The following is a 24,286-nucleotide window of genomic DNA, read 5'->3' as shown; positions in this document are numbered from 1 at the left end:
AATGTATTCCCATTAACCCTCAATCTGGTCACACTGCGCCTACACCCGCCAAAATAATAGAAAATAAATAAACTTAATTTAATAAGCAAGAATAATGGAAAATAGTGAAGCTAAAGCAGAGAAGGAGGATGAGGCCGAGGTGCCACCTCCCACCACCGCGACGTCGGGTCAGATCAAGGCCATTGCCAAGGATACAGTGCACAAAATCTGCTCGGGACAGGTAACCCCTGGGATTTATGGTTTGTTTACCGCCTCTAAACTTTGGATTTTATCTGTTTTAGGTGGTTCTCAGCTTGGCCGTGGCCGTCAAGGAGCTGGTGGAGAACTCCATAGACGCGGGTGCCACGCTGGTGGAGATCAAGCTGAAGGATCAGGGTCTGCAGGGCCTGGAAGTCAGCGATAATGGCAGTGGCGTGGAGGAAGCGAATCTGGAGGGCATGAGTGAGTACAGGAATAAACATCTATCAGTGAAGCATGGAAAGCTAATCTCAACTCCTGCAGCGGCGAAGTACCACACCTCGAAGATCAGGGAGTTCGTGGACCTGCTGGGCGTGGAAACCTTTGGATTTCGCGGAGAGGCCCTGAGTTCGCTTTGTGCCCTGTCGGATATGGTGATCCAAACGCGTCACAAGTCCACGGATGTGGGTGAGTTCTGGAATTACGGATTCCTAATCCTGCGCCGCACTAAAACCCCCCTCGATTTCCAGGAATCAAGGTGGAACTGGACCACGACGGCCGAATCAAGAAGCGGTCTCCCTGTGCCCGTGGCGTTGGCACAACCGTCAGCCTGTCGAATCTGTTTGCCACTCTGCCAGTTCGTCGCCGTGACTTCACCCGCAACATCAAGAAGGAGTTCACCAAGATGTGCCAGATCTTGCAGGCCTATTGTCTGGTCACCAAGGGTGTGCGCATCCTGTGCAGCAACCAGACGCCCAAGGGCGCCAAAACTGTGGTGCTGCAAACGCACGGCAACCAGGAGGTGATGGCCAATATATCAGCCATATTTGGAGCTCGCCAGGCGGCGGATCTGGTGCCCCTGAAGTCGCCTTTCGAGCAGGGGAAACTCAGCGAGGCGGGTCTGCGGGCAGATCTCGAGTCTTCTGTGGACGCAGCCGACACAACTTGTGCGCAAATCAGTGCCGAGGATGTGGAGCGTCTAAATCAAGCGGACTTCCAGCTGGAGGGCTTTATATCCAGCTGTCGACATGGCGCTGGGCGTTCTAGCAGAGATCGGCAGTTCTTTTTCGTCAACTCAAGACCCTGCGATCCCAAAAATGTAAGGAAATACCCCTCATTTAACGATTATGTAAAACAAATTAAAAACATTTCAGATAGCCAAGGTGATGAACGAGGTTTACCATCGGTATAATGTCCAGCAGCAGCCCTTCATCTACCTCAATATTGTCACGGAGCGCTCCGACGTGGATGTGAATCTCACGCCCGACAAGCGTCAGCTGCTGATCAACAACGAACGGATACTCCTGCTGGCTCTTAAGAAATCCCTGCTGGACACCTTTGGCCAGACACCATCCACATTTCGAATGCAAAACACCACCATTGTGAGCATGCTGGAGCCCAAAATAAAGTCTAAGGAAACTGAATCTCCCAAAGAAATTAGCAAGGAGGATAAGGGTGAAGAGAAGACAGATGAAGATGTTCCCATTAGTTCCTCGCAGAGGTTCATGGACGTGCTCACCCAGTGGCGACGCACTGGCGATACAAAAGGCACGGCGCCTTCGGTTCCTGTTAAGCGCCGATGCAGTGAAACCGAGGAGTTGGCCACTCGATCCTTAAAAATGCAAAAGATTCAAACTTTTCTCAGCCAAGAGTCGCCCAAGGAGGAGAAATCGAAATGCGAGTCAGGGTCTGAAGTATGCAGTGAAACCGAGGAGATGACCACTCGATCCTTGAAAATGCAAAAGATTCACACTTTTCTCAGCCAAGAGTCGCCCAAGGAAGAGAACTCGAAATGGGGGTCAGAGTCGGAAGGAACAGGTGACATTGAGAAGGCAAAGGAAAGCAAGGAGCAGGGCGGCCTTGATGATAGTTTTCTTAACTTGAAAGAGATGGCTAAGGAGTCCGCAGGTGAGAACAAATTATTGGGTGAAATGCCTTATAGTCACTTATGTAATTTTCTTTACAGCCTATGATCTTCTGACGCAACCAGCTAGGATTCCTCGCATTGATTGCAAGGTCCTGACACCGGCTAAAAGTCGACGTAGTATTGCCGAGTTTAAAATTGACACGAAGGCACTGCCAAAACAGGTGTCGCCGCCAGAAATGAAAACAAAGGCACTATCCAAACAGGAGTCGTCAGAAATCAAAACAGATCCTACTAGTTCTTCTCATTTATCCGAGGAAGCAGATATGGCCAGCGACGAGGATGACCATATTGAGCTTCCCACATGCATTGAGTTTGATGAAGAGGTAGAGGAGGAAGGACCTCCGGAAAATTTCTCAAGCGGAGAATTGAGCACGACGCTGGAGGAGATAGCTTCTTCTTTAAAGGCCCAGGAGCAGCAGCAGAGGGATCGCCGGGCCCGGGCCAAACTTCAGCGTCTGCGGTTCAAGACCGAAATCAAACCCAACCAGAACAACAAGGCGGAGGCGGAATTGCAGCGGGAAATAGCGAAAGAGGACTTTGCCCGCATGGAAATCATAGGACAGTTTAATCTTGGCTTCATCATTGTCAAACTAGAGGATGATCTCTTTATCGTGGATCAGCATGCCACTGACGAGAAGTATAACTTTGAGACATTGCAGCGCACCACTCAGTTGGAGTATCAGCGCTTGACGGTGCCCCAGAATCTAGACCTAACTGCGGTTAACGAGATGGTGCTTATAGACCACCTACCTGTCTTTGAGAAGAACGGATTCAAGTTCGAGATAAATCACGAAGGTTCGATTTGGATCGGGATTTGGTTTCATTATCTAAAAACCCTATCATTCTCAGCTCCTGCCACGAAGAAGGTTCGTCTGTTGGGCAAGCCGCATAGTAAACGGTGGGAATTCGGCAAGGAGGACATAGACGAACTCATCTTCATGCTGCAAGATGCGCCTGAGGGCACCATTTGTCGTCCATCCAGGGTGCGGGCTATGTTCGCTTCTCGAGCGTGCCGGAAGTCCGTGATGATTGGCACTGCTCTGAACAGAAACACAACGATGAGGAGACTTATTACGCAAATGGGGGAAATCGAACAGCCTTGGGTGAGTGTAGAAATGAGATTTTGGAAACAACATTGACTAGTGGATCTGATTTGCAGAACTGTCCACATGGACGCCCCACCATGCGCCATCTCATAAACGTCACCATGCTTAAGGGCGCTGAGGAAGATGAGGAGGAAGCACATCCGGATCAAACGTGGCCAGAATAGATGTAAGAAGTAGCAGTATCATTTATTGTTGCAGTTTTAATGTATTTTATTTAACTTTTCGTTGAGCCACTAAGTATACGTCATTGTTCTGTAAATGCTTACTTGATTAACGATTAAACGACAGGATCAGACTTACAACTAGAGACAAATACAAAGGTTATCACTTGAGTATGTCTAACAAGCTACTCGTTTTGTTGTTTTGTTTTATAACTATTACTAGATCGTACGCTAAATATACATATACGGGTACGCTTTATATGTACCATATATCATTTAAGAGGCTACATACTTTCGGGTATATGTGTGCTATGGCTTAGTTTTGATTACTAAATGCTGCCCTTCTGTAGTGACTACTCGTAACTAGAGTCGGCTGAGAAATTCAACGATTTGGCAAACAGTTTACGACTCCCGGCATCGAACTCAAATGGTTGTCGGTTCCTTTGTAGTTGGCCATAACTTACGCTATACATGTATCTTACAGCTGTCGTATCGTACACAAACGGTTTGTCCCTCGTAATACTAGAGTTTAGTGTTTAAAACTATAAGTTTGCTAAGCCACAAGTATAATTAAACGCTACATTCTTCCTGTCTAGTGTATAAAATGCATGGCACCCATAGGGAACAGAGTTCGTTGAGCAAGTTACCTTAGAACACAACACTACAGTAACTTAGTGACTATGACTACAGCTACACTTTGATTCAGTATTTCTCTCAATTCGATTCCAACTTTCCAGATTTCGTTTCGCATTTCGTTCGCGTCGTTCATACATTTTGTAAATAAAAGGCAACTCATGAACATTTTTGTTTTCAACAACAAGGGACCATGGGCCTCACGCTGATTTCCCCATCTCACTTTAACAAACTTTGCAGGTGGTTCAGTTCTTAGGTGTTACACGTTTGTCGGCTAAGTTATCTTTGGAAACAATTAGTGATTTGTCACTGGAAACAGGGTGAAGATAGGTGAAGTTGGGTGAAACTGGGAAAAACTTTTAAAAACTCAACACAGAAAATCAACGCTTAGTTTGTTAGGTTTCTTTCGTTTTCTAATCTTATTGAACCTGGCGGAAACGGAGGTCTAAAGCTTTTCCTTTTAGTTTCAGAAATACTAATAAACAGGCTGCCCTTCGCCGCATTCCCTCTGGATAAAGCTGCCGACGAGGACCGCCATCCCTGGACTCCTTAGATCCACAGCGGACCAATTGTTTCCACTATGATGTCCAGCACATCCTGACGGCCCATCTCCTTGAGCGTCAGCAGGAGCGCCATTATTGTGTGCGAAACCGAATTGGAACTATTACCGGGGCTGCTGTTCGCCCGACACTCCCACAGGTTGAGGATCTGCTCGGTGGGCGAGGCCTTGGTGGCAAAGTAGGCGATGTACCGGTCCGTGTTGAGCTTCTTGGCCAGCAGTCGCCAGTCCCGCTCGTCGGCCCGCGGAGGATCCAGGGCGGCGCAGATCAGGCGCTTGGTGGCATGCGGCAGCTGGACAAAGTCCATCACACAGCTCTCGTTTACATAGTTGCCCTGGCGGTCGATGGAGATGGTGGTGTTCGTGGTGGAGGCCAACTCCTCCGCCGATCCGCTCATTGAGTGGGCTGGAATGTTGAAGGTGTAGTAGTCATCCTCGCAGCCCTGGCCAAAGTCCACGCACAGGGTGTTCTGATCCTGCCGCCTCAAGCTGAACTCGCAGTGCAGGATGGAGTTGTTGCTGAGGATGTGCTGGTAGGGTATGGCGTGTTCGTAGGGTGCTGCCGCCTCCACGTCCGCGCTTCTCACCCGGATGCTGAGATTCCGGCTGTTCAGCGAGAAGGCGAACACCTGACTCTCGCCCAGGAAGCTGCCGCCCAGCTTGGCCTCCACGTTGGCGCAGATATCCCGGCTGTTGGGGAAGTCCTTGACCACGTAGATCCGCAGACTACAGTTGGCGCTGCTGGGTGGGGTGTGCTGACTGAAGGCCAGCAGCTTCATCTTGATCGAGGGCTGCTGGACCCGCGGCTCCGCCACCACGGTGAAGTGACCCAGCTGCTCCGTCATAATATACACATGCGTCGCCTCCAGCTGCACGAACATGGGTGTGTTGATGGTCTCCTCGCCGACGGACACCGCCCGCCGCCAGTTGACGCTCAGCTCGTCGTGCTCGCTGTCCGCGTGGTAGATGTGGACATGCCACTGCTCCGGGGCCACCAGGCAGTGGGGAATCTTCAGGATAACCGGCTTCACGAAGCTGTAGTTTCGCGGGGCACTGTGCACCACACTGCTGCACAGGATGGAGCTCTCGGTGGCGCAGGACACGCGGCTGCACTCGTCGCTCAGCAGGAGCAGGGACACGTGCTTCTTCAGGTGCTTCCCGATGGCGTGCTCCGGCACGAAGAGCAGCAGCTCCCCGCCGTAGAGGCGCAGCTGTCCTCCAGCGCTGCCCAGCAGCTCGTAGCTGCTGCTCTTCGAGGCGTTCAGTATGGACAGCTTGCCGTTCATATCGAAGGTGGAGTTGGCTGTCAAATTAGAAGTAGGTTTTATTAATTTCAAAAAATGTAAATATTATTTGTATCAGTTTTCTTACAGGTGTCAGCGGTGGAGGACTCCCCGGTCTCCGACAGGTAGTCCACGCTCAGATGGTCTATGGGATTGGTGTAGCTAAAAGGAAAAGCAACTCCGTATTATTAAAGACATTCTTTATTGGTCTTAGGGCTATACATAAGTACTTAATGTTGGGGGAAGATAAAAAGTTTATGTCTGCACATTGTTAAAACACAACAAGAGTGGTTTATGGTGTGAGCACACAATTTCCGTGCCAAGAATATTCAAAACCGCATAACTATGCCCACATTTAGGAGAATTTTAATGGCTCATGAGTCATATACAACGCGAAGCGCCTGTCATGAACAAGTATTAGAACTTAAGAACTCAGAGAAGGCATAAAAATTGGGAGAGGTAGAGAAAAGTGAAACCCATTCTTAGATTATTAATTTAAAATGTTGTAACTAAGTACCTTTTTAAAAACAGTTATTAAGAATACAAATATACAGGAAAAATTCAATCGAACCTTGTAGACTCGAAAGAACTCTAAAGAAATTGCAGATAATCCCTTGATATTAAAACGATGCATGACTTTATGGCCAGAGTATTTACGCCTTATTGTGTCCAAATGAAGACTCGAGAGTACCCAAAGGATAAAATGAACATATAAAAGGGCAAACTAATAACATTTATGGCTTATTTGTACACTTACTTGGCGGACAGATTGGGCACATCGTAGTGGTGCTCGGTGACACCGCCTCCACAGCCGAGGCCCAGGCCCATGATGTGCTCGCCGGGCAAATAACGATGTCCGGGATTGACGTAATCGTATCCCATGTTGTTGGCCTCTATGTGCATGCGCATCTCCTTCTTTTCCACAACGCCGGGCATATAATCCGCGTCCATTACTGCAAACGGAGTCGAAATACACACGGTCAATTACTGGCGGCGAACGCAACGCGGGAGTCGCTTCCACTCACCTGATCGGGCCATGTTGTAGTGGGGATTGGTGCGGATGCCTCGCCGGGCGCAGCAGATGAGCGCGGTCCCGAAGGCGAAGCACACCGCGGTTATGAACGCCAGGCCCAGATAGAGGGTCCAATCGAAATCTGCAATGGCGAAACGATGCGCATTCGTATTAAACCGCTGAATCGGCTGATTATACCCTGTAATCCCTTCAATAGAAGAGTGGTCTGGCACCCAGCTCTTTAGCTTTTTTAATGTCACATATAATAATATATATAATAATACATATAATATCTTAAATAAAAATAAAGATATTTAACACCTTTTCCAAGCAATTCCATCATTAGCTACTTGCCACTAGATATTTTTAAGCTCTCTCAATGATCTGGACTCAACTGCTGAGTATTTCCGAGCTCATCCTCGAAAGTGGTCGTTCAACATGCGTTCACCTTCTAGAGGACTGAACGGCAATAAAGCCGGCCTGCCCGCAACTCCAGGCTGCGAGCCAAGATGCCGCCACCCCATCCCCTGCCAATTGCCAATCTCTGTGTGCTTGGGCATTAAAAAAAAGAAGAAACCCAGAGATTTCTGCGTAAATCCGCCACCCTCATGCCTTTCAGGATGCCAGCGCCAAGCGAAATCCACACATTCAGGGACGTTGAGTCAACCCGAAAACCAATGCGAGCCGAACTGAAGTGAACCAAACCGAACTGAACTTTCCATAACCAAACAGGCATCCTCCTCGCCCATTGTCATCAATCCCGGGCAGCCATGCGTATCCGTATCTGGCGGAGCAGAGCAGTGTGTGTCTGTATTTAATGTTTTATGTTTGTATGCTCATCCCCAGTCCAGCTCCGTCTATTTCGCATTATTATTCGCCGGCGGCCCCCCGTCGCCAGCAGTCAGTTGCCCGACATCCCAGCATATCCAGTCCCCATGCCATCACCATGCCCAAGCCCAAGCCCATGCCCATGCCCATCTCCATGCAATCCTCCCACCCATCGGACGCCCATTGTTGCGCTGCCTGTTTCCGTTGCTGTGATTGTTGTCGTCATTGTTGCTGGCGCTGGCGGTGACTGGTTGGCCAAAAAGGAATCGCTGCAGCGCAAGGAATTACTCTGTATATATTATGATTATTATGCCGTGCCGTACAGCCAGTACTTACACTTCCATGGTACTGGCTCCATGGAGCACGGCCATAGAGAAGTGGGCGGGCGGACGCATTATACAATGTATGAAATGAGCAATTATATTCGCTGTAAATCAGCGGCAGCATCGGAAACGGCAGTAGAAGTAGAACTTGAAGTCCCTAGCATCCCCAGCCGGGATGGATGGCTGGATGGCTGGATGGATGGGTCCATATCCTCCAAGGATCTTCGGGGCTTTCGTTTTCCCCTTGCTTTTGTGCATTTTGCATGCTGGTTTTAGATTATTTTTTGTTGTATTTTCATTTTTTTCATACTTTTGCCTCCTGCACGGGACATCAAAAGGGGATTCGTCTCCATGGCCTGACAAATACGCTTTTAATATCAGATGGTTGAGTACGAGGCGAGCAGAGCTGCTGACAATGGGCCATGATGAAGCCGCAGGTATCGGCGGCCCCAGGGATTTTCCCCGGATTGGTTGAGCTTTACCGAATCGTAATAAAATCGAAAATAAGCTGCACAGCACAGCATAGTGCCGGCTTTTCAACAGGCAATCAAATAAAAGACAAACCTGCCAAAAGAAAGCCCAGGCCCCGGCCAAACTCCTTGTACCCTGATCCTTTCAATTACACACTGTGACAGCCATCTAATTGATCCCCACGGACCGCACAAAACTATGTTTGAGTTGGGTCAATCGCACACTCCGCCCCCACCTCCCCCAGCCGATGAAAATCGAACGCAAACAGCAACAATGACACGGGAAAGCCCTGAACTGGGGTGGCAAATGGGGCTGGGTGCCGGGCGCCGGGTGCTGGATGCTGGATGCTGTCTTTGCCGCACGCCTAATTATCTGGCAAAGCACATAAACCCTCAGCAGTCCCGGGACCCCCACTTAAATCTCAATTCCAAGTGCTGCTGCGATTGATTTGCGACCCTTCCTCGACTGGGTTCGGGGACTGGAGGTCGGAAGTTGAGAGTTGCGGGTGTGGAGAGCCGGGAAGCTTTGGGGGTGAACTGTCCTGGCCATCCCACATCTACTTTCTATACTTTTATATATAAATAAGCCCGTGGTCGTGCACAAACAAATGCACTTGGTTAATTTCCCATTGTGACAATCAGCGCTGAGTGCTCGGCTTTTGTGCGATGGTTGGGATGCTGGGGATCCTGCATCCCGGCTCTACTGTTATTGTTGTCTAACTGTCTACTTTGTTGCTCCTTCCCGGCATTCATCCTTGCCATAAGAGAGGGAGATACTCACCATCCTTGCCAATCTGGCACTGCTCGCCGCGGCATTCGGCCGTTTGTATGTCTTTTCCGGCGCACAATGATTTGCCATATCCTGGGATATTGTCGGAACCGGAGCCGGTCGCCTCGCTGGGGCTTCCTCCTGCCGCTGCTCCGCCTCCTCCGGCGGCGACGAGGGCGGCCATGCCCACTCCGGCCCCCAGGAGCAGATCACCGGCTTCCTCCGCCTCGGAAATCTGCGTCTGAGTCTGGCCCTGAGTCAGGCACTTCCGGCGACGCACTTGAATGCACTCCGCGGAGCAGATGCTCCAGTCACTCCACGCCGACCAGCGGGCCACTGTAAATGGAGGCACAGGCGGTTTAGAAATCAAAAGTCATATTAACATGATTTAGCACACATTCCCGACAGCGGCACTCCCCGGGTCATATATCATGTGGGGATGGTCCGCGAGCCAGGGACGTGGCGTTCCCCTCTTTCGGCCTCTGCCGCTGCCGCTCCACAATTACGCCCTAATAGATGGTCCATGGGGAGAAATCGAAAGTTTGTTCCCACCATAAAATTAGTGGGTCTTCCTCCCTCCCTGGATTCCCAATTTTTTCTGTTTTACCCCCATTACCCTCGGAACCCACTTGGCGACGCCTCTGCTGATTTTTGGGGTTTGTGCGTGGGTGGCTGGGTGGTTGGGCGAGTAAAAGTGATTGTCATTTTAATGCTTTTCTATTTTCGCATTTCTTTGCTATTTCAATTTCCCTGCTTTCTCTTAGGGGGCTGGGAGCGGAAAGTCCGAAAGCTAAACAAAAAGCCAAAAATGTTCATGGTGTGATGCATGCCAATGGCAGCTGGAATATATGTTCGACAGTTGTGCACTGGGAGAAAATGAGTAGAAAACTATTAAGGTCATTAAAGTCAAATACAGATATAAAATATTTATGAAGTTCAACTTTTTTCAACATTTCAAATATTGTAAAGAAATATTTGTGTCTTAATAAATACTGATCCTAAAATTGATATTAACATTTCTATTAAATTATAATGCCTAATTACGATATTTAATAATGAGAACATAATAGAAAAAAGTATATAAAATGTAGTGATGTAATAATTTCTATAAGATTATATTCCCCAATGATAACATTTAAAAATGGTAATATTTTCAATACATTTAATGACTATTTTTTTTAACTTTAAAACATTTTCTATCAGATATTTCTTGACAGGGTGATCAAATAACCCTGAATACCTATAAGTTCCTGTTCCCAATTATAGGTGCTTTTCCCCCAGTGCTCACCCACACTGGTGTAAATACATCGGCATTTGGCACTTCCTGTTTTGGAAACATAAAACCACCCCCAAAAGGGCGCACAGAATTCCGGACTTGTCGCCAGCCATCATCACATTGCCAGGCATTTAGTTTCCCCCGCGCATCCTGACCTCCCCACCCCAGCCTTGTCGATACCCATCCCTGGCCGTATCCTTTTCGAACCCCAACCAGACGCGGACTGTTGCATGAATCAGAGAGCGTAAGTCGTGGTAAGTGATTTTTAAGTTTCTATCTGCCGCAATGACGTCACTTGCGACCCCGGCCGGAGAGCTAAGTCACTTCAGTTAAAGTCGGTTAAAGCATAGGATAGTGGTTCTTTTGGGGGAAGTCCCGAAACGAATGACGCCATGGTTGGTTGGATGCTGATGCCTCCGGTTCGGTTTAACACGATTGTTTATTGGATTGTTAGGGCCCCAGTGGATGGCGGCGGGGAAGCCCCCAACTAAAAAATTTAACTGTCGTCGGCTCGTTAAACATTCAAGTTTAACTGCTCGAACACAATGCCGTATTGAATCCATTGGACCCCTTCTGGACCCGGAAATACCTCCTGGGATGGGAGGCCTTTGAGGGAAATGCACATTGTCGGGCTTTCGGTTCAACTTACTGCGCTTACTCGACGAAATGTCAAATCCATCAGGGCTCACGATTTGAGTGTCCTCTGTTGTTGGCAGGCGACAGTGGCGACGGGACGACGGGACGTCAGGACGACGGGACGACAGCGTAATCACAGGCGTTGGTGGGCGTGGCGGCAGGACCATAAGGTTGACACGGTTCCATGGGGATGAAAAGTCGTCGGATGGAAGGAGTCCGGAAAAAACGAAAGCCAAGCGAAATTTAAAATTAATTTTATGACACACTTTTCATAGAAAAGAAATACCCGAGTCCACAATGGCATCCCCTCTTCTGGAGCAAGTATATATACGTATATTCCACCCACAGCCCACTCCCATCCCCATTCCCATTTGCCCCGCTTGTCTGTCAACAATTGCTCATTGCTGTGCCCGCTGTGCGCCTGGCCAAGTATCCTACGAAATCTCCGTGTGGGTGAGTATCTGGGCAGAGGCACTACAATACAATACAATGCAATACAATAAATTTACATGAATAAAAGTGAAGAGTCTCAAACACATGCCGCCCGTGCGTCTGTCAAAAAGAGCGCCCCATCTACGATCCACCACCGAGCCACTCACTCCATTCCGCTCCATTCCATTCCAGATTTCATCCTCGGTTCGAAGTCCCAAGACCCTGGGTCCCCTGGTCCCTTCCCCCACCCCGTACCCCGGATTCATTCCTTTGTCACCATTTAGTCGGTGGCACGCCGACGGCAGGCGTTCCCCATTGCCAAAGGCGGCGGCCCAATCTATCCATCTATATGCTCGCATGTGGAGATATCTGTCGTCGGTCCAATCTGAGGCACCGAATGCGTGTTTAAAATGAAATACTCAGCACTCACTCAAAAATGTATTATACCATTGTTCGCACCGGGCATGGTGACTAGGCCGAGGGGTTGGTCTATATTTAGTACTAATTCATGTTTAGTTATAATTACTCAGGGGGACTCTGTCAAAACGAATATGATGGATACGTTCTAAGGTAATCCTAGAAAAATCCCCACAGCTTTACTATTTTTCAGGGTCTTTAGGAAAAATCAATTTAAAATAATCCCTATAGGCAAACTATTTTAAAATATCAATGCTGTTTAAAAATTCTAAAAGATTACGACAGTATTTTCAGTATTGTTAATACTTGATGGGAGTCTTTAAGAAAATTGAACTTTAAAAATTTCCCTATATGTTAACTATTTTAAAGAATCAGGGCTCTTAAAAAATAATAAACGATTCTTCCAGTATTTTGAGTTATATTATACCTACATTTTTAAGTACTTTTTAAGTAATTGAGTTTAAAATAATCCTTGTAGGTTAACTATTTTAAAGTATCAGTGCTGTTTAACATTTCTAAATATTTTATACCAGAAAGGCCAAACTTTTGATAATTTTCAAATGCTTCCTATTTTATTTATCATTGTATTCTAAGACGAAATGCAGAACTTAAAAGGCCCAAGTGGATTAGACTCTAATGAATAAAAGATTGAAGTATTCCACACCAATCTTGTAAGTCGCAAATCAATCGCAACAGCACTCTAATTATTTATGCAAATTCCCTCCCGTTTGGATTATGATAATGACTATAATCCTCAGAGTATGCCTAGTTCGCATGGACCCTGGAGCTTATCTTGTCTTTTCCCTTTTTATTTTTTGTGGAACGCCCCCTGAACTTTTGCGTTGTGCAGTGCTTTGTATTTGGGACCACTGTCCTGCCACTCTGCACCTCCCCCGAATCTGGCATTCCTCCCTGGTGTGAAAAGTACGCGTTGTTCTCGACGCTCCAGGAGATGTATCGACGGAGTCAGCGGGGCGACCAAGGGGAACCGGGCTGCGGGTAATGCGGGGATTGTGCAGGTGGCGCCCAAGTTGGAATCTCGGCCGCAAAATACCATTTAAATTGACAATTTTGCCGCTGCTCTATGGCTGCCTTTAAGCTTCCCGCAGTCCCAAACCCGTTTCTCCAATCCCAAACCCGCATAATGGGGGCGTGTTGGCCGCAATTCGATGCGCCCACAATTTTGCGGATGACCGCAGGAACGTACCTGGACAGGCGGCGCAGTCGGCGGACTTCTGGATCTGGGGGCCCGGGCACTGGGCGCCCCCATTCAGCGGCATTGGATTGTTGCAGGTGCGCGAACGCTTCCTTCCCTGGCTCGGCTTGCCCGCACACTTGCACTCGCGCCACGGATTCCAGGTGCTCCAGCCGCCGTTGACTGTGGAATGGAATCGGAATCGGAAAATAAAGCAATTAAGAGAGTTGTCGACCAGTACGACGACAGGGAGATTACCCGGTTCTCAATTGAACGTTCTAAACGATTATCGGCTTTAAAAAAAAGCACAAATTGCTTACATTAAGGGGTCTGTGAACCAACTACTTTTAGATTTTAATAAAAATTATATTTTTTATTAAGGAGACACTCGACACTCAGTTATCCTGGCAATTCCCAAAACTTAAGAACGCGTTTAGAGTAAAATGAGCAGTGAAAATCGGGATCCAAGAAAGCTCGGATGGCTTTACCGGAAAGAGACTATTCGGCATGTTTCGAGGATTGTAAAGAACCTTGGCATAGGTGTATTTAAAAGAGAGGGGGTTACTTTAAAGGGAATGGAAATAGTTTAAGGAAATACCTAAAGAATTTTCATTTTACAAACAAATTCACCTTAGTTTTTGCCAACAGGTTTACCCAAAATAAATTGACATTACTTGGCGTTTAATGGGTGCTGAGACCCCCTTAAGCATGTTTTTCAAAGGGTATATCTGTTTCAACGAGTACCGATTTTAAATATGAACTTTTAAATGCAGTTTTCTGCCCTGAAACCCCCGAAATACTGACCATAAACGATGAGCACGGCGGAGTCGGAGACGCGCCTGCCGGCGATGTTCTCCGCACTGCAGCTGTAGTTGGCCATGTGCTGCAGCGCCACCTGGCGGAAGGTGAGGGTGCCGCCCGAAACGCTGATCCCCGGTTCGTTGTCCGCGGTGATGACCGCGTTGTTCTTGTGCCAGGTGAGCTTGGGTTCCGGGAAACCGCCGGGTGGCTCGCAGCGCAGTTCCGCACGACTGCCCAGCTCCAGGCGCAGCGAGGTGGGCGACTGGCTGAAGGACTTGCGAATATCTGTGGTGGTTAAAAGACAGATGCAGGATACCGATATAGATATAGATTCGGATACGGATACGGCTAGGGGTAGAGTGCGCTAAGCGAGGGTCAGCTGTTGACAGGAAGCCACCCCTGGCAAAGGTGCAATGTTAGCTAAAGGAACTACACTTTAAGAACTTTGCTTATAGGTATCACTTAATGTAAAAGAACACATTTTGAAATTATAATTATTACTATTCGTGTAATAGAGTATTGGAAATGAAAGCTAAGGCAGATTATATTGTCTCTTAATTATAAAATAAAGTTTACAAGAGAAGTCTTGAGTTATGTTGATTTGTTTAAAGAAATGTTTTCTTACGAAAAATATTTGATGGTTTTATTTTCATTAAAAACTTAAGTATATATATATTAAAATCAAATTAAAAGTCATCGAAACTGTTTCAGTGTACTCACAGGCTATGTGGACGGTGGCCGCCTGACTCTTGACCACGCCACGCGACGACCACGCGTGGCACTCGCACTTGAAGGGTCCGTCGCCAAAGAACTCGTCCACCAGGTCGCGGTGGATGGTGGCGGTGACCTCCTCCATGTTGACCCCCGTGTGCGGGTCCACGTGGGTCTCGTGCGTCGAGGGCGGGGGCTGCGAGCTGCCGCTGCACTTGAAGATCACCTGCAGCGAGTGGGAGGCCTTGCACTTGAGCACCGCCGGCCGGTTCTTGACCACGAACACGCTCTCCGGTTCGATGAGGAAAATGGGCAGCGTGTTGCTGGCCTCTCCGGGACTCAGTTTCCCGTTGCTGTTGAACTCCTCGAGGAGAATTCCCGAGCCGCCGGCCACTCCCCCCGAAGATCCCCCTGCCGCGGCAGAGGATCCATGCGCCGGGCGGGCATTCTCGTCCTCACTGCTGTTCCCCAGCAGCTCCGCGTTATTCCGGTGCTGCGATGACTCCTCGGTGACCAGGGAGTTGGCAAAGGGAGCCATCGCCGTCAGGGGATCGATGGCATCCTCCTCCAGGGAGGCGGACAGACTGCCGTAGTCCAGCTGCGGCAGCTCTCCGGAAACTGACAGCGAGAACAGCAGGATTACCTGGAGGTTAGCCAGCAGGGCCATCGCACTTCCGGCTCTATTAATCACCGCCATGCTTCGTCGTTCGGAGGTGGAGGAGGTAATGGAGGTGGAGGCGGTGGCGGAGGTGTGCCTTTGTCCTGCGCTTCCTGTGATGCACTAGCTGATGCACCTGCCGCAGGGCACCTGCGATTGTTGCTGCTGCTGGCGATGTGGCGAGCTAGCTGAAGGAGCTGGCATTAGCATTAGCTGCACACTCGCTGCGTTGACGTGGTGCATACGATCTGGAAAGTCAGATAAGGAACGTTGAGTTAGCCACTGCCTTTACTTCTCCAAGCGGGCAATTTGCGCACCGGCAATAAGGCGATTATTTACAAAGCGGTCTGTCAAGCCACGAAGTGTCCATGCCTTGACTAAAGTGTTCATATCTTTGACGCACACGCCTGGCATTAACAAACTTATGGTCTTGGATTTACTATTCGAGACGACTGGCATACACTCTAATGATTGAGAAGTCAGTCAGGTGAATGACTTGCAGTCTGTCGTTAATTACACTTGGTAAAATAGGTCAGACTTTTAAGGGCCAGACACTTCTTTATTATTTAAAATGGGTTTTAATAAATGAACATTGAGGAAAAATTCCATTATCAAAGGTGTCACTTAAAATAAAAAATACTTGGCTTGGAGTACTATTTAAAGGTCTTAAAAGCTTTTGCATAATATAATGCTCTAAAGCTTCAGGTAATCACTCGAAATTCAATGTGTAATATTATAAATATAAAAAGATAGAGTTCTTGTTCCCAAGCTAAGCCCAAATTAGGTTCTAAGCCTTGTTTTGCATCTGCCTTCCGTGCTTTAGTTTATCCTGAGGCTTACCCTAGCCGTTTCTGGATGATATTATCGATATTTTCAGGTAACCAAATTATATAATCTGGCATTGAAAGAGCCAAATGGAACACTCATCTCTACACCTGCTTCCTTATGACGAGAATTCCCCCTTTAATAAAAGAAGAAAAGGTGTCGGCTTACCATCACTTTTCCCAGAATCAACCATTAAGGGTGGTAGGTCCTAAGGGAAGATGAAATATTTACGCAACAACCCCTACCACTTCAAAAGATGCTCACTTCAGGAATGAAACTATCTCGAGTTTAGATATCATTTCCTGCCCTAGGTAGGCCCAGCATTGGCTCGCTCAGATTCCAATCTACCGACAGGATCAATAGAGAAATGGGAATGTATCGCCTGCACTTAGGGACACTTCCTGTCCTCGCCGCACAATCGATGAGTTGTCTCCATCAATCAGGGGCCCCATGCTCCCCGACCACGGCGAATTTCCAAGTGTAGGGCAGCGTGGTCACAAGTTACAAAATTTCCCATTAGCCATGCAAGTCATGCCGCAGGTTCTACGAATCGTTGGTACCTAATCGAAATATTAATAACAGGTATAAGTATGCTCCGCCACACTGCAGTTCCACAGTTCCCTGGTTCTCCGGTTCTTCGAGCACCTCACCTAGGCTGTTCAGGACGTGGTCTCCTCTACGGTCTGTGGGAAAAGTGCCTTTTGTCTCTGAGAGTTATTAAGTGAGGTCCGTGGAGGTGGGGAAATGAGGAGGCATGCCTGCACGAACACCGCGATAAGTCCGGCCCCCGTCTCACTTTGAGCCTCACTTCGAGTTGGAGTTTATGCGTTTGTCTTTGTAATTATGTATTAATCATGCATAAGTTAAAACTCAAAAGCCCCCGCTCAAGCGGATTTTATGGCCGCCAACGTGGCCCATTAAAAGGCGCATCAAGTAAAAGTCGATATGTAAATTTTGCGGAAACGCTGATATGCGATAAGTGATTATTATTAGGGGTCCACGAAGCAAGATGCGCCACGGCCCACGACTCATACGAACCAAAGTTGCCCAGTAGCAGTCGTGGCCACGAACCGTAATAAAATATCGGGTAATCAGAAGTTAAAGGGAAATAATACATTTGATGGGTCGTCAGCGTCGTTTCATTCGGCTTAAGCGCCTTTATGCGTAATTCAATTGGATTTACAGGGTGCTTGTGGACACTTGAGTGTCTGTCAATATTCCGCTTCGAGTGTGGATAGTGCGGAGTGGCAATGGTAATGGTAGAGGCTATACGCCATATATGCTGTATTCTCCAAGTGGAGTGTGAGCCGGGCGGTGGGCACTCATGTAACTGACCAGATTATAATAGTCTCCGACTCTATCCGCTTTGTTTTGTGTGTGCATTCAATTATAGATGGGATATGGAAGCTCGTTTTGTTTTCGATTTGTCTAGACTCTTGTTTGACGAGGCCGAGATTGGGCCCCATTGTTGGCCGGGCTGCTTAGCTAAATTACATTTCGGCCAAAGTAAATCGATATCGCCATCAGCGCAAATCGAACCGATTTTCAGCTCATATAAACAAAGCTTGAGTATTTATTACTGCAGCTTCTACCCGGAATAATGCCGAATTGCGGGCTTAAAAATATATTTACATGACAAGGGAGCCGGCGAACTGATGGCGAGATTAATCAAAGTCTGGCACATAAAAACCCCGATTCGATCGATGGGCTGCCGGCTTATCGGAGCAAAAGCGCCTGTGATCGGGGCACATTACTTTTTAATAGATTTTTAATGAACTGAAGTAGGCCAAATGGATTGTGAGCGGCGCTTATCAGCGACATTTCATTGTCTGCGGGTGTACTTTGCAATCGAATGGGTTTTATTTATTGAATGCAAACTTGTCGCTGGCAAATAAAAAACCTGCATTGATTTTGGCACGCAAGCATCCGGGGAAACCCCCTCCACTTCCTCATCCTCTGAGCGAGTGACTGGATGGCTGAATGACAAACTGTGGGACACACACGCATGTGCACTGGAAAAAGTCTTTGCAATTTAAGGTTGTTCGAAACATAAGAAAATATATGGTGGAATCCATTGGTGATTGGTGACAGAAGATGGAATATTAGTTTTAAGAACAGAGGATCACTTGTTTATAAGATAGACGGAATTGGGTCATTAAAATAAAAGACTTTTTATATTGATAAGGATTTTTGAAGTTATCAGCTTTGTTCATTTCTGTTCTACCAAGAAATAAACTTGGAACATTTTACTCTGGTATGAGTTCTAAATACTACGACAAGTCTTTCAGAATCGCTGCTCATATTAATAATATTCTATGAGGTCTTGCTCTAAGGACCTTTTTTCTCCGTGCAGTCTTTGAGATTTATGGCCAGATACGGCAAGTTGCGTGTGCATGTAATCATCCTGTATTGTGAGTGAAAGACGCCACCGAAGTCCCGCTGAACTTTGATGATTTCCCAAGCTCTCGGGTTTCTCCGCCTCCGCGGAGGAGGACGGGACTGTGTCGCCAGCACGGCACTTGCTTCCTAGGCAGCCGGAGCAGCCCAGTGAATGGGAAATGCGAATGGAAGACTGCGTGGGATAATCGGCGTCGTATTCAATTTAATTTCACAACTATTGCGGAGTCTCAGCGAAGTGTAGGGGCGGAGAAGCCCTTCCTGTGCCGAGCGAGAACTTCCAAGTGAACTCCAAGAACACAGATTCGGCTGGCATTTCGGGGGATGGGATGTGGAGGTGGGGCATTGCGATGGGAATGGGACTGGGACCGGGACTGGGGATGGGGAACAATGCCGGAGCACACAAAACAAGTGAGCATTCTATAAAATAATTGATGACTGACTGACTCAGTTGCTTGGCAGCAATAATTTTTATACTTCTGGAGTACTGGCACACACACTCTCGAGCACTAAAATCAAATGCCACTCGAAACGCTGCGCCAGTCGCTTGGTGACTGCCCTGAAGTGGATGTGGCTCCATGGCTGGGGATGTGGATGTGGATGTGGATGTGGCTGTGAATGGGGACGTGGCCGTGGCAGATGCCGCTGCCTCAATTGCGTGTGACTTGGCTTCGCCACTGCTCCTTGTAGCTATGTTGTACAATCGCCGGAACATCTGTAGCACAAATGAAATCTTTAGTGCCCAAGGGACCGTGCTGGTTACCCTGCCGAGGCCCCAGGCATCTGTATTTCACATGTTGCGCATTTTGCCCACACACTCGGCAACTCGAGACCCTATAGAGGCGGCTATTGTGGGCTCTCTCCGAGTACGCTTCGCATTTTTTCGGGCCACGCTTGTCTTGTAATCAAACAATTAAAGATGATTTTAATTAATCTATTTATAAAATCCTCCCCCATGGCCGAGCCGCCGTCATAACTGCTCAAAATTGAATGCGACGAGCGTTGCTTGATCGAAGCAAACTCGACGCGACGGGGTTGCTGGCAGAACGACAACAAACATCTTTAAATTAATTAAGCGTAATTGTCGGGGAATTAGAAGTAGAAACAAACGTTTCGAGCATGAGTTATGGGCCAGATACGGCTCATGTGGCTACAAGATGCACAAGATACAATCATGGATATGTGTAGTAGATGGCGCGGGGGCGGAGGCTAGCCAGCATACTTGTGCCCGTCTGCATGCAATAAACAAATTATTTATGATTCCATCAGCCGCCTAAGTAGCACAAACTGAGCAACTGATGACGGCCCTTATCGTTTGTATCGTATTAGCAAAGTTCCAATGTGTCCGGCTCTAACAAATGATGCCCGTGGCCTAATTTATGTTGCCAAAACTGCTGCCACATGATGCCAGCTGATGATAGCCAGAGAAAACAGAAAAGAAACAGAACAGTTGCCTACGCAGGCCGAAGATGCAATGATAGGAGTCTGGCACACAGAAATTTCTAGTCCAGACCTATGCCCAAACCCAAGGGCATGTTAATTTCCCCTCGATTCCCAGCGTCATCGATCGGATCGGTAGGTTCAATCCGACGATTTACGACGGTAAGCCCGAGCTGCGCCCTTGCAACCTTTGGCTACCTACCTTCGGAACAAAGCCAGTTGCCGAAAGAAAATGAAAGAGCCTATTCTTTCTCCTCGATCGACATCTAATCCGGGGCTAAGTCGCCGCCCGGTCCCTTGAACCTATAACCTATAGGAGCGCAGGAACCCATGAACCTTTGGAACCCGAACGGCCTCTACATATGTTGTAGAACGAATGACAATTAATCACCGCAGGAGTCAAAGATGTTCATGCAACGTTCCCATGTCCCGAAAATCGAAGGCCGAACCCTACGCACTGCCAGCTCTACCTCCAAGCCCTTGTTTGCCCATCGAAGGGAACAGCTGTATCTGTATCTACGGCGGGGTATGAGGCTCGATTACTGTGCTGTTGCACAACCCCTAAAATTATTATGACTGGGCCGAGTGTGAGAACCCGCGAAGGGGTAAGAGCCAGGCGGCGCGTAAATTGTTAAAAAGCAGAAAGCAAAGTGTGAGTCCAATCATTACGTGCATTTGTCAAGGCCTGAGAACTGTTCCGAATGTCGCTGCTGGTTGTCTGAGTCCCATGCCACTTTTCACCATGCCATTCTAAACCGTGTGCGCTGCGCCGTCTCGTCTGCCTGTCAGTCAGTCAGCCAGTCGGTACGCCAGTCAGTCAGTCAGGACGTTTCGACGGCCAAAGGGGATCATTATATGCCAATTGGCGATTGTTTGTTACCCACTCACCGCCCCACCAGCCCACCAGCCCGCCAACCCACCGCTTTTTGTCGCGGAGGGTTGGTAATTGCAATCCACATCCGAATTCACATTTGAATAAAGGTTGCAGGCCCAAGTTATTGCTGTAATTGCGGCATGTTGATCGCGGCATCCCGCTGGCGGAGTTGTTATTGTAATTGTAGCTGCATCTTTTATCAATGAATTGAGTGCTGCACTCTCATGAGGGCCTCTTAAAAGCCGCCCGTCCACCCCTCGATCCGCTCGGTGACAAGGAAAACCAAAATAAACATACTGAGAGAAACACATTAGCCAGGCGATCGGGTGTGTTTGGAAACCTTAATGGTATACAAATATTCCCATGGTCTTGAACTGGCTCCCGGTGCTAGGTTTCCCGAGTGCTCAGATCATCCGAATGATATAAGAAAGCCATTCTCTTTATAAAAATACCAAAATGAAATTCAAAATCATCAATTGACCTGCTTTTGAGATTTTACGTTTATAACATAGGATTATAATATCATTTAATACATTTTACGGTCTTAACTCAGCTCCAAATCTGCCACAGATCCTCCAAATAATATCAAGACCCAATCCTTATGTTATAAGAAGAATTTTACAATCGTATTTAAAATCTTATAAATCTTCAACACAGATCGGATTACGATATCAATTGGTAAAATTTAATTAAGTTCAAATCATTTCCAGTCTCGAATTTTCAAATTCATAATAAACGAACTTTAAATGAGTGAATCAATCTTTTATTAAACCGCAATTTCTACGGAAATCTTTGCCCCTAAGGACTGTATATTAAAATTAATTGGCAAAAGTTCTCACTAAGAGAGGAAACTCTGAACCAATTAGTTTACTTTTTAGATAGACAACCGATCCTCTATCAGCTGCCCATAGTATAGAATTTGAGCCTAGAATGGTATCTTTTCTTCCTGTGCATAAACACACACAGTCGCAGTCACAGCAAATACACATGGCTAAGCGCAATCATAAAACACAAATAAAAATAAAAATACACGATGGCGTTCAAAAGGGCACGCTTTTCATAATAAACATTAGCGAGCGGCCCTGTGGCCCCTGTCGCAGCCCCTCCCCTCGCCGCCCCCTGTCCCGCGGTCACATGGTTCGAGGGTCGTCCGCTCCGCGCCAGTCGGTTCCGCTTCCCCCGCCCGCCGGCTCCTCCGCCCCCGCAAGGGCTCCTGGGCCGCTTGTTTGTTTGTGAATTGGTCGTCTTTAGTTACACTTGAATACGTTTTGTGTGTTGTCGCCGAGGTCCGGCGTTTGAGTGCGGGTTATGGCTAGCTGGCTGGCTGGCTGGCTGGCTGGCTGGCACTTCACCTCCTACTCAATGCACTTTGCACCTTAAAATAGCATTGCAGTGGCATACTTAGCGGCGCAGGAAGCGACGGACTACTGCAGTGCGCCCCTTTGCGCCAAGTGTGTCCTGTGTGTGCGCCTTGTTTTTATCCCAGCCCATCCCATGCCCCCCCACCGTCCTGTCCGAGCACCGGGGTTTCTTATTATAGTTAAGCATCGCTACTTACCTCGCTTGTCTCGCCTTTGTTGCTCCCGTTTGCGACTGCAGGGCGACCAAAGGAGCGGGCTGTTGTCTTAGGAGCAGGAGCCACCATGTATCCAGCTCCAGTTACATGTCACCAGCCCCCTGGAATCCTCGGAGCGTGTGCCTGTGTGTTTCTGTAACCTTATCGCTCTTGGTTTACTTGTCTCCGCTTACACTCATTATTGTGACCGAGCACTTCACCACTGCGAGGCTTCTCGCCCAGATATATCCTGCTGGTATTATTATTGTGGCACAAGGTAAGGTATCTCTATCCCGCATATGATATCTAAGTATCGCCGTTCACACGATCTCGCACTGCGTTCTCAGTACGCGCGCGTTCGAGCACTCGAGTTTCGAAATAAGCAACCACTGCGACGAGCCGGCGCGTCCGTTGGCCTCGGCGTTTGGCGTTCAAGTGAGACGTGCGTTCGTGGACATGGCAGAAAAGGCTGCGGTGACAGAGCCCTGCACTCAGAGAAACAACCACACAACATCTCCCCACAATGTTGAAGGATTAAGTCCTGTGGAAAACTATATACAGAGGACATTGTGCCTTAAAATTCGTCGTTTTGAGTTCAAATGTAGGGTCAAATAAATCGTTTAAAGCATAAGTAAAAAAAAGTTACTTCTATAACCTCTCAGCCCTAAGTTTGAACCTACTACTTTTTCTAGTTTTCCTTGTGTACATTTTCAAACATGTATTTCAAAAGGCACAGTATCCTCAGTTAAACTTTTATCTTTTTAAATAACTACTTTTAAAATGATTAAATTATTTTTTTAAAATGAATTTAATATGTGTATCAAGTGTTTTAAATTAAATAATAATAAATAAATGATAACAAATAAAACCATTTATAAATATAGTAAAGTTTAGTAATTTTTTATGGTCATTAGCCTCTCGAAAACCTTTTCATTTCATTCGTTACTTAAACTATATAGTATTAAATAACAAATCTTTTTGGTTTTTCCGATTAAATAATATTAAATATTCAAAGTCCATCAAAAAACAAAAATGGGGAAGTTTTCCTAAGAGAAGTGTGACTATTTCTCTGAGTGTAGCTGCGCTCTTTGATTCGGAGTCAGAGAGCGCGTGGCGCTATTCTCCCGCTCCCGCTCAGGAGAAACACTCGCTCACAGCATCCCCAGGAGGAGCACGTTGTGCTGTTGTTGTACGCAGCATATGTGCAGGAAGTGGGCGAGTGGGCAGCGGGAGGGGGCGGAAGGCTCCAAGAGAGGGAGAGCGAAAGCGAGCACTCTCCCATTTCGGACGCACTTTACGACGTGGATGTATATGTACCCGTGCGTATATGTATTGGCTCCTTGGCTATTTTGTATCTTTCCTGCCTCCGCCAGCGTGCCGTTGTTGTTGCTGCATTCTAATTTTACGCACTGGATTCCTGAGATACTTTCATATTCCCGTTCCGTTTGATGATTTATCGACTGCAGCGGCAATTAAAAGGCCTTTAGCGCTGCTTTTTTTATCAACTCCACTCGGTGACATTGGAGTTTTATTTATATTTTGTTGTGCGCGCACACCCACACCCACTACGCACAGACACACGCACACCAGCACACACCTAAGCCAGGAGATTTCTGTTGGCTTTGATTGCCATTTTTTGTTATTCGAAATTCCCGTGTATTTCACTTGAACTTTACCATTCACTGCGGTTTAATTGCACATTTTATGGGCCAGACATGGACTGCAGTTTTCGCGTTTCTTGTTTTTTTTTCGGCGAGCGCATTCCTTAGGCATCACTCAGTCACTTGGGCTCGGATTTGGAGCCTGTGCTCCCGCAGATTA

The 24,286-nt window shown here is 47.4% G+C and overlaps 2 protein-coding genes across 4 annotated transcripts; one reads left to right on the top strand and one right to left on the bottom strand.

The window, feature by feature from the left end:
• The first annotated feature begins 28 nt into the window (after positions 1 to 28).
• LOC108026742 (mismatch repair endonuclease PMS2) lies at positions 29 to 4,596 on the top strand. 2 transcript variants are annotated; one of them, XM_050887758.1, is made up of 9 exons: positions 29 to 220; positions 282 to 441; positions 502 to 645; positions 708 to 1,276; positions 1,332 to 2,085; positions 2,144 to 2,899; positions 2,954 to 3,207; positions 3,264 to 3,376; positions 4,469 to 4,596. In XM_050887758.1, exons 1-8 carry the CDS (start codon positions 95 to 97, stop codon positions 3,372 to 3,374), a joined length of 2,874 nt encoding a protein of 957 aa, XP_050743715.1. In that variant the 5' UTR covers positions 29 to 94; the 3' UTR covers positions 3,375 to 3,376; positions 4,469 to 4,596. The 2 variants fall into 2 exon arrangements, with proteins under 2 accessions (XP_050743715.1, XP_043947718.1); XM_044091783.2 differs by lacking the exon at positions 4,469 to 4,596 and having other exon boundaries at positions 3,264 to 3,559.
• Positions 3,396 to 24,286, bottom strand: LOC108026741 (netrin receptor unc-5). 2 transcript variants are annotated; one of them, XM_044091782.2, is made up of 11 exons: positions 24,142 to 24,286; positions 22,469 to 22,718; positions 14,726 to 15,622; positions 14,009 to 14,290; positions 13,217 to 13,387; positions 11,174 to 11,227; positions 9,261 to 9,584; positions 6,872 to 7,000; positions 6,604 to 6,799; positions 5,935 to 6,008; positions 3,396 to 5,866 (listed from the first exon to the last, which is right to left on the bottom strand). In XM_044091782.2, exons 3-11 carry the CDS (start codon positions 15,411 to 15,413, stop codon positions 4,554 to 4,556), a joined length of 3,231 nt encoding a protein of 1,076 aa, XP_043947717.1. In that variant the 5' UTR covers positions 15,414 to 15,622; positions 22,469 to 22,718; positions 24,142 to 24,286; the 3' UTR covers positions 3,396 to 4,553. The 2 variants fall into 2 exon arrangements, with proteins under 2 accessions (XP_043947717.1, XP_016953350.1); XM_017097861.3 differs by having other exon boundaries at positions 22,469 to 23,016; positions 24,142 to 24,277.

The sequence above is a fragment of the Drosophila biarmipes genome, chromosome 2R, assembly GCF_025231255.1.
Source record: "Drosophila biarmipes strain raj3 chromosome 2R, RU_DBia_V1.1, whole genome shotgun sequence".
Lineage (NCBI taxonomy): Eukaryota > Metazoa > Arthropoda > Insecta > Diptera > Drosophilidae > Drosophila > Drosophila biarmipes.
This window is presented reverse-complemented; position numbering and strand designations above follow the sequence as displayed.